The 12,320-nt window shown below is 45.6% G+C and overlaps 1 protein-coding gene across 1 annotated transcript in view; it reads right to left on the bottom strand.

The window, feature by feature from the left end:
* The window catches only part of rxylt1 (ribitol xylosyltransferase 1), a 46,894-nt gene that overhangs the window by 17,809 nt on the left and 16,765 nt on the right, over positions 1 to 12,320 (bottom strand). The window contains exons 2-3 of the mRNA XM_038780429.1: positions 7,136 to 7,339; positions 3,108 to 3,210 (exon numbers count right to left, since the gene is read on the bottom strand). Coding sequence (XP_038636357.1) covers positions 3,108 to 3,210; positions 7,136 to 7,339 — 307 coding nt within the window. The remainder of the gene's footprint in view (positions 1 to 3,107; positions 3,211 to 7,135; positions 7,340 to 12,320) is intronic.

The raw sequence follows: 12,320 nt of genomic DNA, 5'->3' as shown, positions 1-12,320 counted from the left end.
ATGTGTTCTGTCTCATTTGGATCCAGCCTGTGCCAGCCTCCTTTGAATCCGGCCCGTGCCAGCCAACTGTAGCAGGAACAGCCAGCCAAGTGCAAGACCAATGATCGCTACCTGAAGGATGAGTCCAGCAGAGACAGGGCCACTTCTGCAAACCAGCCACGTTTGATCAAGATAAAGGTCTTATCCATCTGCACAGTGCCGTTCGCCCTGAAGTTAAGTATACGTTATTGTAGCTGATTGGTGTAGTTTAACTCATAGTAGATACTGTATTTGCATGTCGAAGTAATCCTTCTGTGTGTAAATAAACCATCTTTTGAACTGACTAACTGGTTATATGGTCATTTGACCGATATAAGGGAAAGACTTGTGGTTCACCGAGATAAATAGAAATACCCACAGTATTGGCAACGCTGTTGGGACATAACATTCTATTACAAATAGAGCCTCATCATCAAAAGGGCAACAAACCCAAACACAAATTCCGCGACCTGGGGATCTAAATCGCCCATGAATGGACATGGATCCACAAGTGGAACCTGACCAGCCTGGTGGGGGAAGTCAAAAAGGACTTCCTGCAGAGGTAGGACACACTCCCACTCTCCCTGGCAGGGAGGGTTTTGATGATCAAGATGAACGTACTGCCCAGGATCCTCTTTAGCAGGCTATTGAGTTGGATGATCAGCCATGATCGTGAAGAATGGCGGAGCAGGCTCGAAGGGCCAAAAGGCTTCCTCCTGCTCCTATCTTCTATGTATGTATCTATGTATGTATCTTCCAGTTTAGATCTATTCCAAATCGACATCACCAGGGCCTTTTTCAATTCACTCGAAAAATTGATCATGGCATTTGTATGAAGGGGGAAAATCCTAGGTCCTGCAGAGAACAAGATGCGTGGGAGGTCTAGCCCTCCCAAACTTGCAATATTATCACTGGGCAGCAATGGCGAATGGGTAAAGGGGTGGATGAAGGAGCCGGAGGCTAAATGGGTAAAAATGGAGGAGGGCTCCCGTACGCGGACGTCCCACTGGACCCTGGCCACAGCAGTGCTCCCATCCCCACCGACCAGGCACTCAACGAGCCCAGTCGTGAAGCCACACTCTGCTCATGGAACCAACTACGACAGCACTTTGGTTTAACCAAAATGTCCATTAAGGCCCCTATCTGCAACTACCACAGGTTCATGCCAGCCAAATTAGACAGCACCTTCAAAACAAGGAGACAACAGACTGACAATACTAGAGGAACTAACAGAGAAGTTCCAACTGACCGGGGGAAACAAATTAAGATACATGCAAGTCAAAAACTTCATGGCCACTACAAGCATCGCTATTAGAGGACCTACTGGACGCAGACATCCTAGGGAGGGGCAACTGTGGCGACCTGTATGGGTGACGACTAGGAAGGGCACGCACACCACTGGATGAGATAAGGGAAAAATAGGAAGTCCTCGGGTTTGAAATTGGGGGGAGGGGGGGGGGGGAGAGAAAGAGGGTGACTACGCCCGAGACTGGCAGTCATAACAGCCATAACCCTTTATGGGGAGGAGGGCCGATGCCCTTGCCGCCTGTAGCCTCCTGGGGTGGCCACTTTCCAATTACAAAATGGACACTTTGCAAAGAATGCAGGGAAAATAGACAATGCTGAGAAAGCAAGCAGGTGCAAGGTTTGTCTGTTGATTGGAGTTGCAGCTCCCTGACAAGACCGATACTGCAAAGCCATTAGCATACTAATGAGCCATCTCCGGGGACAAAAGAGAAACATTTAAGTAAACGATACTAAAGCAGGCACCCCGGTGCCAGAGGAGACTAGAACAAAGCAGGCCAACGGCCACCTAGGACCCGCCCAGCAATTAGGGCACCCACCCCTTTATTGGAGGAAATCGATACCGATAATCAGGAAACGATCCAATTAATTGAGACCAGTTCAAGGCCCGCCCAAAATCACGCGAAGCCCCCTTTGGGTATAAGTAGAAGCCCCCAAGAGAGAATTGTTCCTCTTGGCCTTGGCTCTCAGCGAGGAGAGACCTGGCTAGCAACTGCACCAGAACAAGTCCAAAGTCAACGCACATTACGAGACAGACGCTCCTAGCTACTATTCCGTACCAGCCCAACCCCAGCAGCCTCAGAACCGGACAACGGCCATTGTTCCTCTGACTGAGTGGGCACCCGAAGCTAAGTATAGGCTTTAGTAGTAGTGATAGTTTAGTTGGTAGAGTTTTGTGCATGAGTATATTTGAGTGTGTGTGTGTAAATAAATGAGCATTGATTTCGAACTTACTAACTGGTGTATTGAGTCATTGATCAGTATTCGGTTTTGAACCTTGTGGCGGTATCGAAAGATACTTGGCGACTCTTGAGCAAACGTAATTAGAATTAAGGAAGGCGACCATATAAACCACCATAAACAGAGCCAATTAAAGAGAGAACACAATGAGCATCACTCCCTAATCGCCCGCCAAACAATCCTGCTTGGCTGGCGATCAGCAGCACCACCCAAAGCGGAAGACTGGCTGTCCAACCTGTCGGAATTTCTCCAAATGGAGAAAATCAAATTCGCCATCCGGGGGTCGGAGGAGTGTTTGCACAAGACGTGGGAGCCATTCACCAATTTGTTCCACGACCTGTTTGTAGCCAAAAGTCAATAAGCCAGAGAGAGGGAGTGGGGAGTCATAGAAGAAGCACAGGCAGAAATGAAAATTGGGTTGGGGGGGGGGGGGGGGGGGGGGGGAAGAGGTGGGCAACAAAGAGGCATAGAACCCAACCAAATCCAACACATAACAATATACGTAGCACCATGACACCCTAACAGGTATAGGCTGGAAGAGCGACGAACGAAGAAGGCACGCCAGACAGCAAGAAGGGGATGGGGATTAGGAGGAAGGGGAAGGGGGGGAAAGAGGGGAGCAGGAGAGCCAGCTAAAACTAAGCACCTGCTGAAAAACAAGAAATTGCAACTGATGTATAAAATAAATGCGAACCGATGTTTATATTTTCTGTGGATATGCACACTCATCTTTGCTCTGCAAAAAATGAAAAACTCCTAATAAAAACATTTTTAAAAATTCATTTGGTTACATAGAACAAGATGTAGTTCACAGCAAACTTCACCTAAAGTGCAAATTTCCAGCCTTTAGTTCCCCTTCTCTCCAGTGAGCTGTCACATCGCTTGGAGTAAGCTGGCCACCAAGAATATGCTGCCAGAGGTAAAGTCCTATTTGAAAGAGGAAGGGATTAGAGCTGCAAAACTTAAAGCCAGTCATTAATCAAAACCTCAGAAAGGGGTTTTTAAATGGCATTATTTCAGTGGACACGAAAGACATTCATGAAGGTTTTAAAAGTAGGACCCTACATTATCCCATTCTTCAAGGAATGCATTCAGACTAAAGGAGTGGACTTCCAACATGCGAGTCCTTGTGGTGGTGGTTTTGAAATGGAATCGAGTTAATGCACTGGGTTTATATGCATCATGAACTATATTGTGAATCCCATCCATCTATCAGAATATAGGGAGCTTCTTGATCAGAATCCAGGAAGCTATGGATAGATCTTTTGAATGTACGGTGGCAACTCCGAATCCTTCAAAGTAGGATTTGCTTTTCTAGACAATTCTTTCCTCGTATTCAGAAGGTGCCTGGATGCATCCTGTGGATGCTGACCAGCTTCTACTTCCTTGCCCAGAAATCATTATCCTTAAAATAAAAACAGAAAATGCTGGATAAGCTCAGCAGGTCTGGCAGCATTTAAGGAGGGAAACAGACTTTACGTTTCGAGTGTGATGGCTCATTATCTTTTTGTCATGGTGAAGACTTCAAAGGCACAAAAGAGCATCATCATCATCAAGCCAACTTCAATTCCCACTGGACATTCTTCAACCTGCATTTCCAGCACAGTCGGCAGCCAGAGTCAAGGGCAGAATTTGACCCATTTTCTTTTTCCTAAGTGAGGGATACCTAGGTCCCCATTGTTATTCCAGCTGAGATCAGTTCATTCAATGTGAACTGGGAATCTGACCAGATCAGTACAGCTCAGCAACTCATGAGATGACTTTGAGAGGGGAGCCTGGGATATATTTTTAAACACACATATACAGAGGGCAGTATATCTATATTTCTAAACATATAGAAATATGTAGGGTTACTACTGCCAGTAATATGTGGAACCACGTTGCAAGTTTCCCACTGTGGTTTGTACATGTAATCAGCCAATTAGTGATTTCATCAGGCAGGGAGGGGTGAGGAGGACACAACAGTTCAACCCTACACCTCATACCCCAGTCTGTGCCTAGCAATCCGTCGTCTACCCACTCCTCCAGAAGCACCACACCTCTGAGATCAGCATCACGGCCCTCCCACCCACCCCGATACACACGATCAGTTTTACTGCCTTTCTTCATCTCTCTCCTATCCATCAATGTCTCCCTTGTGTACAAGTGACCAGAACTGGATACAGTATTGAAGTTGCTCTAGACAGGGTCTGGAGTTTAGCAGAATGAGAGGTGATCTCATCGGAAATAATAAAGCCACGCAAGGAATTGACAGGGTGATGCTTAGAGGCGGTTTCCCGTGGCTATAGTCTTGAACTTGGTGATGCTCAGTCTCAGATTAAAGGGCTGGTCATTTGAGACTGAGATGAGGACAAATCTCTTCACTCAAGGGCACAGTAAGAAGTCTTACAACACCAGGTTAAAGTCCAACAGGTTTGTTTCAAACACGAGCTTTCGGAGCACTGCTCCTTGAGGAGTGCTCCGAAAGCTCGTGTTTGAAACAAACCTGTTGGACTTTAACCTGGTGTTGTAAGTCTTCTTACTGTGCTCATCCCAGTCCAACGCCGGCATCTCCACATCATCATCTTCACTCAAGGGAGCTGTGAATCTTTGCCGTGTTCTACTCCAGAAGGTTGTGGATAGTCAGTCGTTCAGTATAACCAAGGCTGTAATCAATAGATTATAAACACTCAGAATCAAAGAATATGGTGATAGGATGGGAATATGGAACTGAGGGCCAAGATCAGCAGACCCAAGGGGTTGTATGGTCTGTATAGATACAACTATATCTTGTGATGTCGTTTGACCAAGCACTATGTTTGGTAACAATTTCCTATGACCTATTTTACGGTTTTGGCTCTGTACATTTTATTCTTTCATGGATGTGGGTATCACTTGTTACTCATCTCTAATTGTCCTGAACAAAGTGTTGATGAGCTGATTCTTGAACGGCTGCAGTCTATCTGATGGAAGTATACCTACAAAGTTGATCGGAAGGAAGTTCCAGCATTTTGATCCAGCGATAGCAAAGGATCTGCGATACATTTTCAAGTCAGAATGTTGTGGCTCAGAAGGGAACTTGCAAGGTGGTGGCCCTCCCATGAACCTGGCAACCTTGTCCTTCTAGGTGTCAGTGGTTGCAGATTTGGTATGAGCTGACGAAGGAGCCTTGATGAGTTGCTGCAGTGCCTCATGTAGATGATACACACTGCTGCCACGGTGTACCAATGATGGAGGAAGTGAATGGATGAAGGGATGAAAGGGGTGAATGGGACTGGTGGTAGATGGGGTGCCAATCGAGTGGGCTGTGTCTTGGGAGTGTTGTCACAGTTGTACTCCTGCCAAATGGAGACTATTCAATTACATTCCTAATTGGTGCCTTTTAGATGGTGTACACATCTTGGTGTGACAAGAGGAGAGTTATTTGCTGCAGAATTCTCACCCTCTGACCTGTTCTTGTAACCACAATCCTTTTCAGTTTATGGTCAATGCTTACCTCCAGAATGTTGAAATATTAAATAAAAGCAGAAAATACAGATTAAATAGGGAAGATTAAATAGTCAGCACGGTAGCATAGTGGTTAGCACAATTGCTTCACAACTCCAGGGTCCCAGGTTCGATTCCCGGCTTGGGTCACTGTCTGTGTGGAGTCTGCACGTTCTCCCCGTGTGTGCGTTGGTTTCCTCCGGGTGCTCCAGATGTGTGGGTTAGGTGGATTGGCCATGCTAAATTGCCCTTAGTGTCCAAAATTGCCCTTAGTGTTGGGTGGGGTTACTGAGTTATGGGGATAGGGTGGAGGTGTGGGGTTGGGTAGGGTGCTCTTTCCAAGAGCCGGTGCAGACTCAATGGGCCAATGGGTCTCCTTTTGCACTGTAAATTCTATGAAATCTATCTGGAAAAAATGGCTCGCAATTCTAACTTAAATTAAAGATTTGGGTTCATAAACGCATTGCATTGCAAATTATTCTAAATTGTTGATAATACTAAACCGGAGAGGGAGGCTTGGGTGGGCACTAGGATGACAGATAGCTCAGAACTCACAGAATAAGTTACAGGATGAAAAGAAGGGTGAAGTATCGCTTACATATTTCAGGAAATACTTCAGGTCCTGACTTTACAGGTAAAGACTCTTAGCATCTCAAATCAGATTAGTTAAATTGCCTCGAGCATTGCCTTCATGTGAGAGACATGTGTCACCTATATTCTGCAAAGCCAATGTTTGCTTTTGTAGCACGAGGTTACTTATTGATGCAAAGTTAATTCTGGAGACAACCTCAGTTGATGGCAGCAGCTGGAGGATGCTACTGGCTTCAGCATTTCATCTCCAGCAATTGTATGACAGAGTGTGCTTCCTTCCCAAACTTATTCTTGTAATTAGGGAGCTAATATAAATACGTGACTCATCTCAGGCCACTTTCATGCATCTGCTATAGCATGCTTAAAAATAGGAAAAGGGAGCGAAAACGAGATACGGGAAAGAGAGAGGTGTGGGAGGAGCGATGAAGAGGCACATTAGGTGAGATTTAACTAGCTCGATAATGGCATGAGAGCAAATTTCCTGCTCATAGGATCAGTGGAGGAAATTACAAAATGATCAGCTCAGAAACTACAATGCCACACAGCACAAAGATCTCAATTCACACTATTGTAGAAGACAAATAATTGACTTCCTTTCTGTAGGTTGAATGAGATGCTTTGGTAACTTATTCAGAAAGAAGTTCAAACACAGCAGGTATACATACACATGCAAAGTGGGAGATCATTAATGCAAAATATATTCTCCCAGTACCTGCAATTATTCGTAATATAAGCTTTATTAACAGTACACCATTGTATATTATAGAATATATAAATATTTCTGAAGATGATTTACCAATCGCAGCTTTGCCCCAGATCTGCACCTTCTTCTGTCTGGATCGGTTTTGTAAAATTTGTTTCTGAAAACCCTGTAGCTGAGCTTTGTGCTGTAAAGCATTCTCCACCTTCTCATCCTCTTCCCATGGATTCCACTCATTGCCTTGTTCTGGCTGTTGAAAATCCCTTTGTTCATCAATCTTCTGCCATGGACGGGTACTGCCTGAAAATCCAAATTTAACACAATATAAACAAGGAAAAATTCTACAGCAGCACCATAAGAACGGTTTTGTTCAAAAACTCTAATGTGCTTGCAGAGCACTAAAAACAGAATATCTGTTCCCAAAAGAATTAAAAATTTTGTGCAGAAAAGAATGTCCACATTTATCATAAATGTACTCCCACCCATTAAGGAAGTGCCTCCACAATTTCCACCCTTAGCAACCTCAAAGGTACCTGATCCGGTCTGAGGACTTATCAACTTTAAGTACTGCCAACCTTTCTAATATCTTGACTTTATCAATTTTTAGCCTATCCAGTGTCTCAACTACCTTTCTCACCGTGACTGTTGCAGTATCGTCCTCCTCGATAAAGACAGATATTTTGTAGTCATTTTGTAGTCTCAGCCACGACCACTGCCCCACAAGTAAATCTCCTTGCTGAACCCGAAACACCCCTCTTTCTCTTTCAACCATCCATTTATCTGCCTATAGAAGATTTCTGAATTTAATTTTCTGTTAGCTGCCAGTCTCTTCTCATACTTTCTCTTTGCTTCGTGGATCTTTACTCAATTCCTCTTTGAACTTTCTATGTTCAGCCTGGTTCCCAATTGGAGTAACCTTCCATCTGTCACACGCACCCTTTCACCTTACCCTGAACCAGATCCCTTCTCAACCAATTAAATCAGCCTTCCTCCAACAAATTATTTTTCAGCTGATTGCTCCTTATCCTTTTCAATGCTTAACCTAAACCTTATACTTTAACCAACTACTGACAATTGATCCACCTCATTCCTGAGAACCAGATCTGGCCATGCTTCCCTCCTCTTTGGACTAGAAACATCCTGATACAGAAAATTCTCCTCAACACACATCAGAAAGGCTTCCCGCTCTCTGCCCTTTACATTATTACTGTCCCAACCTATATTAGGATAATTAAAGTCACCCATTAGAATCACAGTATAATTCAGAAATGCTGAGGCCATTTACTGCCCCTGGCTGCACCCAACAACTGAGCAAAGAGCAAGTTTCCACCATTAACTTTGCATCAATAAGTAATCCTATGCTACAGAAGTGAACATTTATTTCCTTGCAGGTGACAGGTATCTAATGCAATGTTGGAGCAAATTCAACCAATGTCATTTGGAAGTCTCTACTTGTAACCTCAGAGCCTGGGGTATCCAAACATACAAGGGTTGGTTCAGCTCAGTGGGCTAGACAGCTGGGTTGTGATGCAAAACAAGGCTAGCAACACGGGTTCAATTCCCGTACCAGCTTACCCGAACAGGCGCCGGAATGTGGCGACTAGGGGCTTTTCACAGTAACTTCATACTTGTGACAATAAAAGGTTATTATTATACATGGGGAGGCAGTGGCATTGTGGCACTTTCACTGAACTCGTAATCCAGAGGCCCAAGGTACTGTTCTGGGGGACCCAAGTTCAAACCCCACCACAGTAGATGGTGAAATTTGAATTCAACAAATTCTCAAATTACAAGTTTAGTGGTGACTATGAAACTGTTGTTGATTATTGTTGAACCCATCTGGTTCACTAATGTCCTTTAGAGAAGGAAATTGGCCATTCTTACCCAGTCTGGCCTGCGCCTGACTCCAGAGCCCCAGCACTGTGGTTCACTCGTAACTGCCCTCTGAAAGGGCCTAACAAGCGGCCCAGTTCAAGGACATGCAGAAAGAAAACCGTTCCCAACATTTACTGGTAATGGAGAAAGGTTCTTTGCAAGGCCAGTTAGATTAGCGATGAACCAAAGGAGGTCACCTCTTTAGAAAAGACAGGCAAGAACGGACAGAAATTGCACCCAAATTTGACAAGAAACCAGAGAAAAATGCCTGGGGCTGCAAGTCAGAAGCTGACACATCTTTAAACAGATTGGTAGCTCTAACAGCAACTTCACTGAGAGTATGAGCAATGATAAATTTGGCTCTGAATGCTTCAGGCCGATCAGGATTCGAGGTGCGATAAGCAGAATCGCCCCATTTCCCCATTCACCTCGCTGAAATTAACTCAAATATCCTGAGCGCATTCTCAGCGTAAACAGGGCAAAATATGTAAATTGAAGGAACAATTGAAAGTAAAAGTAAATACCAATGCAGTGATTTTCCACTCCTGTCCGCACAGGCTGTGTTTAACAAAGCGACTAGAAAACACCACACAAAAGCTAAAGACGCATTGCACGGCGACGTAACTGCAGGATGCGATCATCCCCTTCCCCCCATCAACGGCGGGCTGCGGGACATACCCAAAGTCAGGAATACCAACATTATAAATTTCCATCTCATTGTAGTGGTTACACACTGGAATCATTCCCCGCCCCCGCCCCCCTGCCCCCCTCCCCATGTCAAATTTAAATCCCATGGCGGTGTGATCTCAGAACTGCGCCATGTACGACTGGTTTGAAACTGCGAGCTGAACTCGGAGGTTAAGGCAGAGGTGGGTGAAATCAACCGGGCACAGCACTGGCAGATTTCAATTTAAAAATATTCAAAGGAGCGACCTCATGTATTTTGGTGTGTGTGGGGGGGGGGGGGGGGGGGGGGGGGGGGGGGGGGGGAGAGAAGAAAGGAGAGAGAGAGAGAGAGAGAGAGAGAGAGAGAGAGAGAGAGAGAGAGAGAGAGAGAGAGGAGAGAGAGAGAGAGAGAGAGAGAGAGAGAGAGAGAGAGAAGAACACCGGTGGTTAGGGTGGGTGGGAGGGTTGAAGGTAATGGCAAGACTGATAGAAAAACATATCAAAAATAAGCACGCTGGTGGGAAGCACGGTGGTGCAGTGCTTAGCCCAGGTTCAATTCAGGCTCTGGGTCACTGTCCGTGTGGAGTTTGCACATTCTCCCAGTGTTTGCGTGGGTTTCGCACCCACAACCCAAAGATGTGCAGGGTAGGTAGATTGGCCACGCTAAATTGCCCCTGGATTGGAAAAAATAGAAAAAATTAATTAAAAAAAGATGAGCACTCTGTCAGAGCTTAGACCATTTAGCCAACTCAATTGACATGCTTGGAATCAGGCTAGTCACACAATTGTGCCCACTCAAGCAGCACTAATGCCTGAGTCCTCACTGTCTTCAGGTGATGTCCAGGAGGACTGGAGAATATCCACTGTTGTTCCTTTGTTTAAGAAGGGTAGGAAGGATAATCCAGGGAACTACAGGCCGGTGAGCCTTACGTCAGTGGGAGGAAAATTACTGGAGAGAATTCTTTGAGACAGGATCTACTCCCATTTGGAAGCAAATGGACGTATTAGCGAGAGGCAGCACGGTTTTGTGAAGGGGAGGTTGTGTCTCACTAATTTGATATGAGATTTTCAAGGAGGTCACAAAGATGATTGATGCAGGTAGGGCAGTGGATGTTGTCTATATGGACTTCAGTAAGGCCTTTGACAAGGTCCCTCATGGCAGACTGGTACAAAAGGTGAAGTCACACGGGATCAGGGGTGAGCTGGCAAGGTGGATACAGAACTGGCTAGGTCATAGAAGGCAGAGAGTAGCAATGGAAGGGTGCTTTTCTGATTGGAGGGCTGTGACTAGTGGTGTTCCGCAGTGATCAGTGCTGGGACTTTTGCTGTTTGTAGTATATATAAATGATTTGGAGGAAAGTGTAACTGGTCTGATTAGCAAGTTTGCAGAAGACACAAAGGTTGGTGGAATTGCGGATAGCGATGAGGACTGTCAGAGGATACAGCAGGATTAGATCGTTTGGAGACTTGGGCGGAGAGATGGCAGATGGAATTTAATCCGGACAAATGTGAGGTAATGCATTTTGGAAGGCCTAATGCAGGTAGGGAATATACAGTGAATGGTAGAACCCTCAAGACTATTGACAGTCAGAGAGATCTAGGTGTACAGGTCCACAGGTTACGGAAAGGGGCAACACAGGTGGAGAAGGTAGTCAAGAAGGCATACGGCATGCTTGCCTTCATAGGCCGGGGCATTGAGTATAAAAATTGGCATGTCATGTTGCAAATGTATAGAACCTTAGTTAGGCCACACTTGGAGTATAGTGTTCAATTCTGGTCGCCACACTACCAGAAGGATGTGGAGGCTTTAGAGAGGGTGCAGAAGAGATTTACCAGGATGTTGCCTGGTATGGAGGGCATTAGCTATGAGGAGAGGTTGAATAATCTTGGTTTGTTCTCACTGAAGCTATGGAGGTTGAGGGGCGACCTGATAGAGGTCTACAAAATTATGAGGGGCATAGACAGAGTGGATAGTCAGAGGATTTTTCCCAGGGTAGAGGGGTCTATTACTAGGGGTCATAGGTTTAAGGTGCGAGGGGCAAGGTTTAGAGATGTATGAGGCAAGTTTTTTTTACACAGTGGATAGTGGGTGCCTGGAACTCGCTGCTGGAGGAGGTGGTGGAAGCAGGGATGATAGTGATGTTTAAGAGACATCTTGACAAATACATGAATAGGATGGGAAGAGGGATACAGAGCCCGGAAGTGCAGAAGATTTTCATTTAGACTGGCAGCATGGTTGGCACTGACTTGGAGGGCCGAAGGGCCTGTTCCTGTGCTGCGCTTTTCTTTGTTCTTCGTTGAGTGTGTCAATGATTGCTGCTCTGCATTTAACCCCTCGCACACAGACTCAGAAATCCACTGAATGCTATGGTTCGGCAGAACCATTGGGAGACTGGGTAAGCTGGAGGATCCCTATGAAAGATGGACATGGAAAACTGCCCTAGGGGTGTGCTCCTAACTGTGCTCCATGTTAAAGTGCTTTGTGACAATCCCTCCTCATGGTCTTAGAAAAGTGCAAGGACTTAGACTGCAGGTTCAGACAGTGCCTGTACCTGAAATGAGAGCTCAGGATGCAGTCGAGTGGCCGGAGCTGTCACCACTCGATCATGGGGCAGGGCGGGGTGGTGTGAGGTTTTGGCCAACCATCACGTGCACTAAATACTGGGCATCCATGTTGTGGCCAGGACTCTCTGGTATGCACCAATACGCTTTGAGAGGCAACTATAGGTGATGAATAGAC

The sequence above is a fragment of the Scyliorhinus canicula genome, chromosome 20 (assembly GCF_902713615.1).
Source record: "Scyliorhinus canicula chromosome 20, sScyCan1.1, whole genome shotgun sequence".
NCBI lineage: Eukaryota > Metazoa > Chordata > Chondrichthyes > Carcharhiniformes > Scyliorhinidae > Scyliorhinus > Scyliorhinus canicula.
This window is presented reverse-complemented; position numbering and strand designations above follow the sequence as displayed.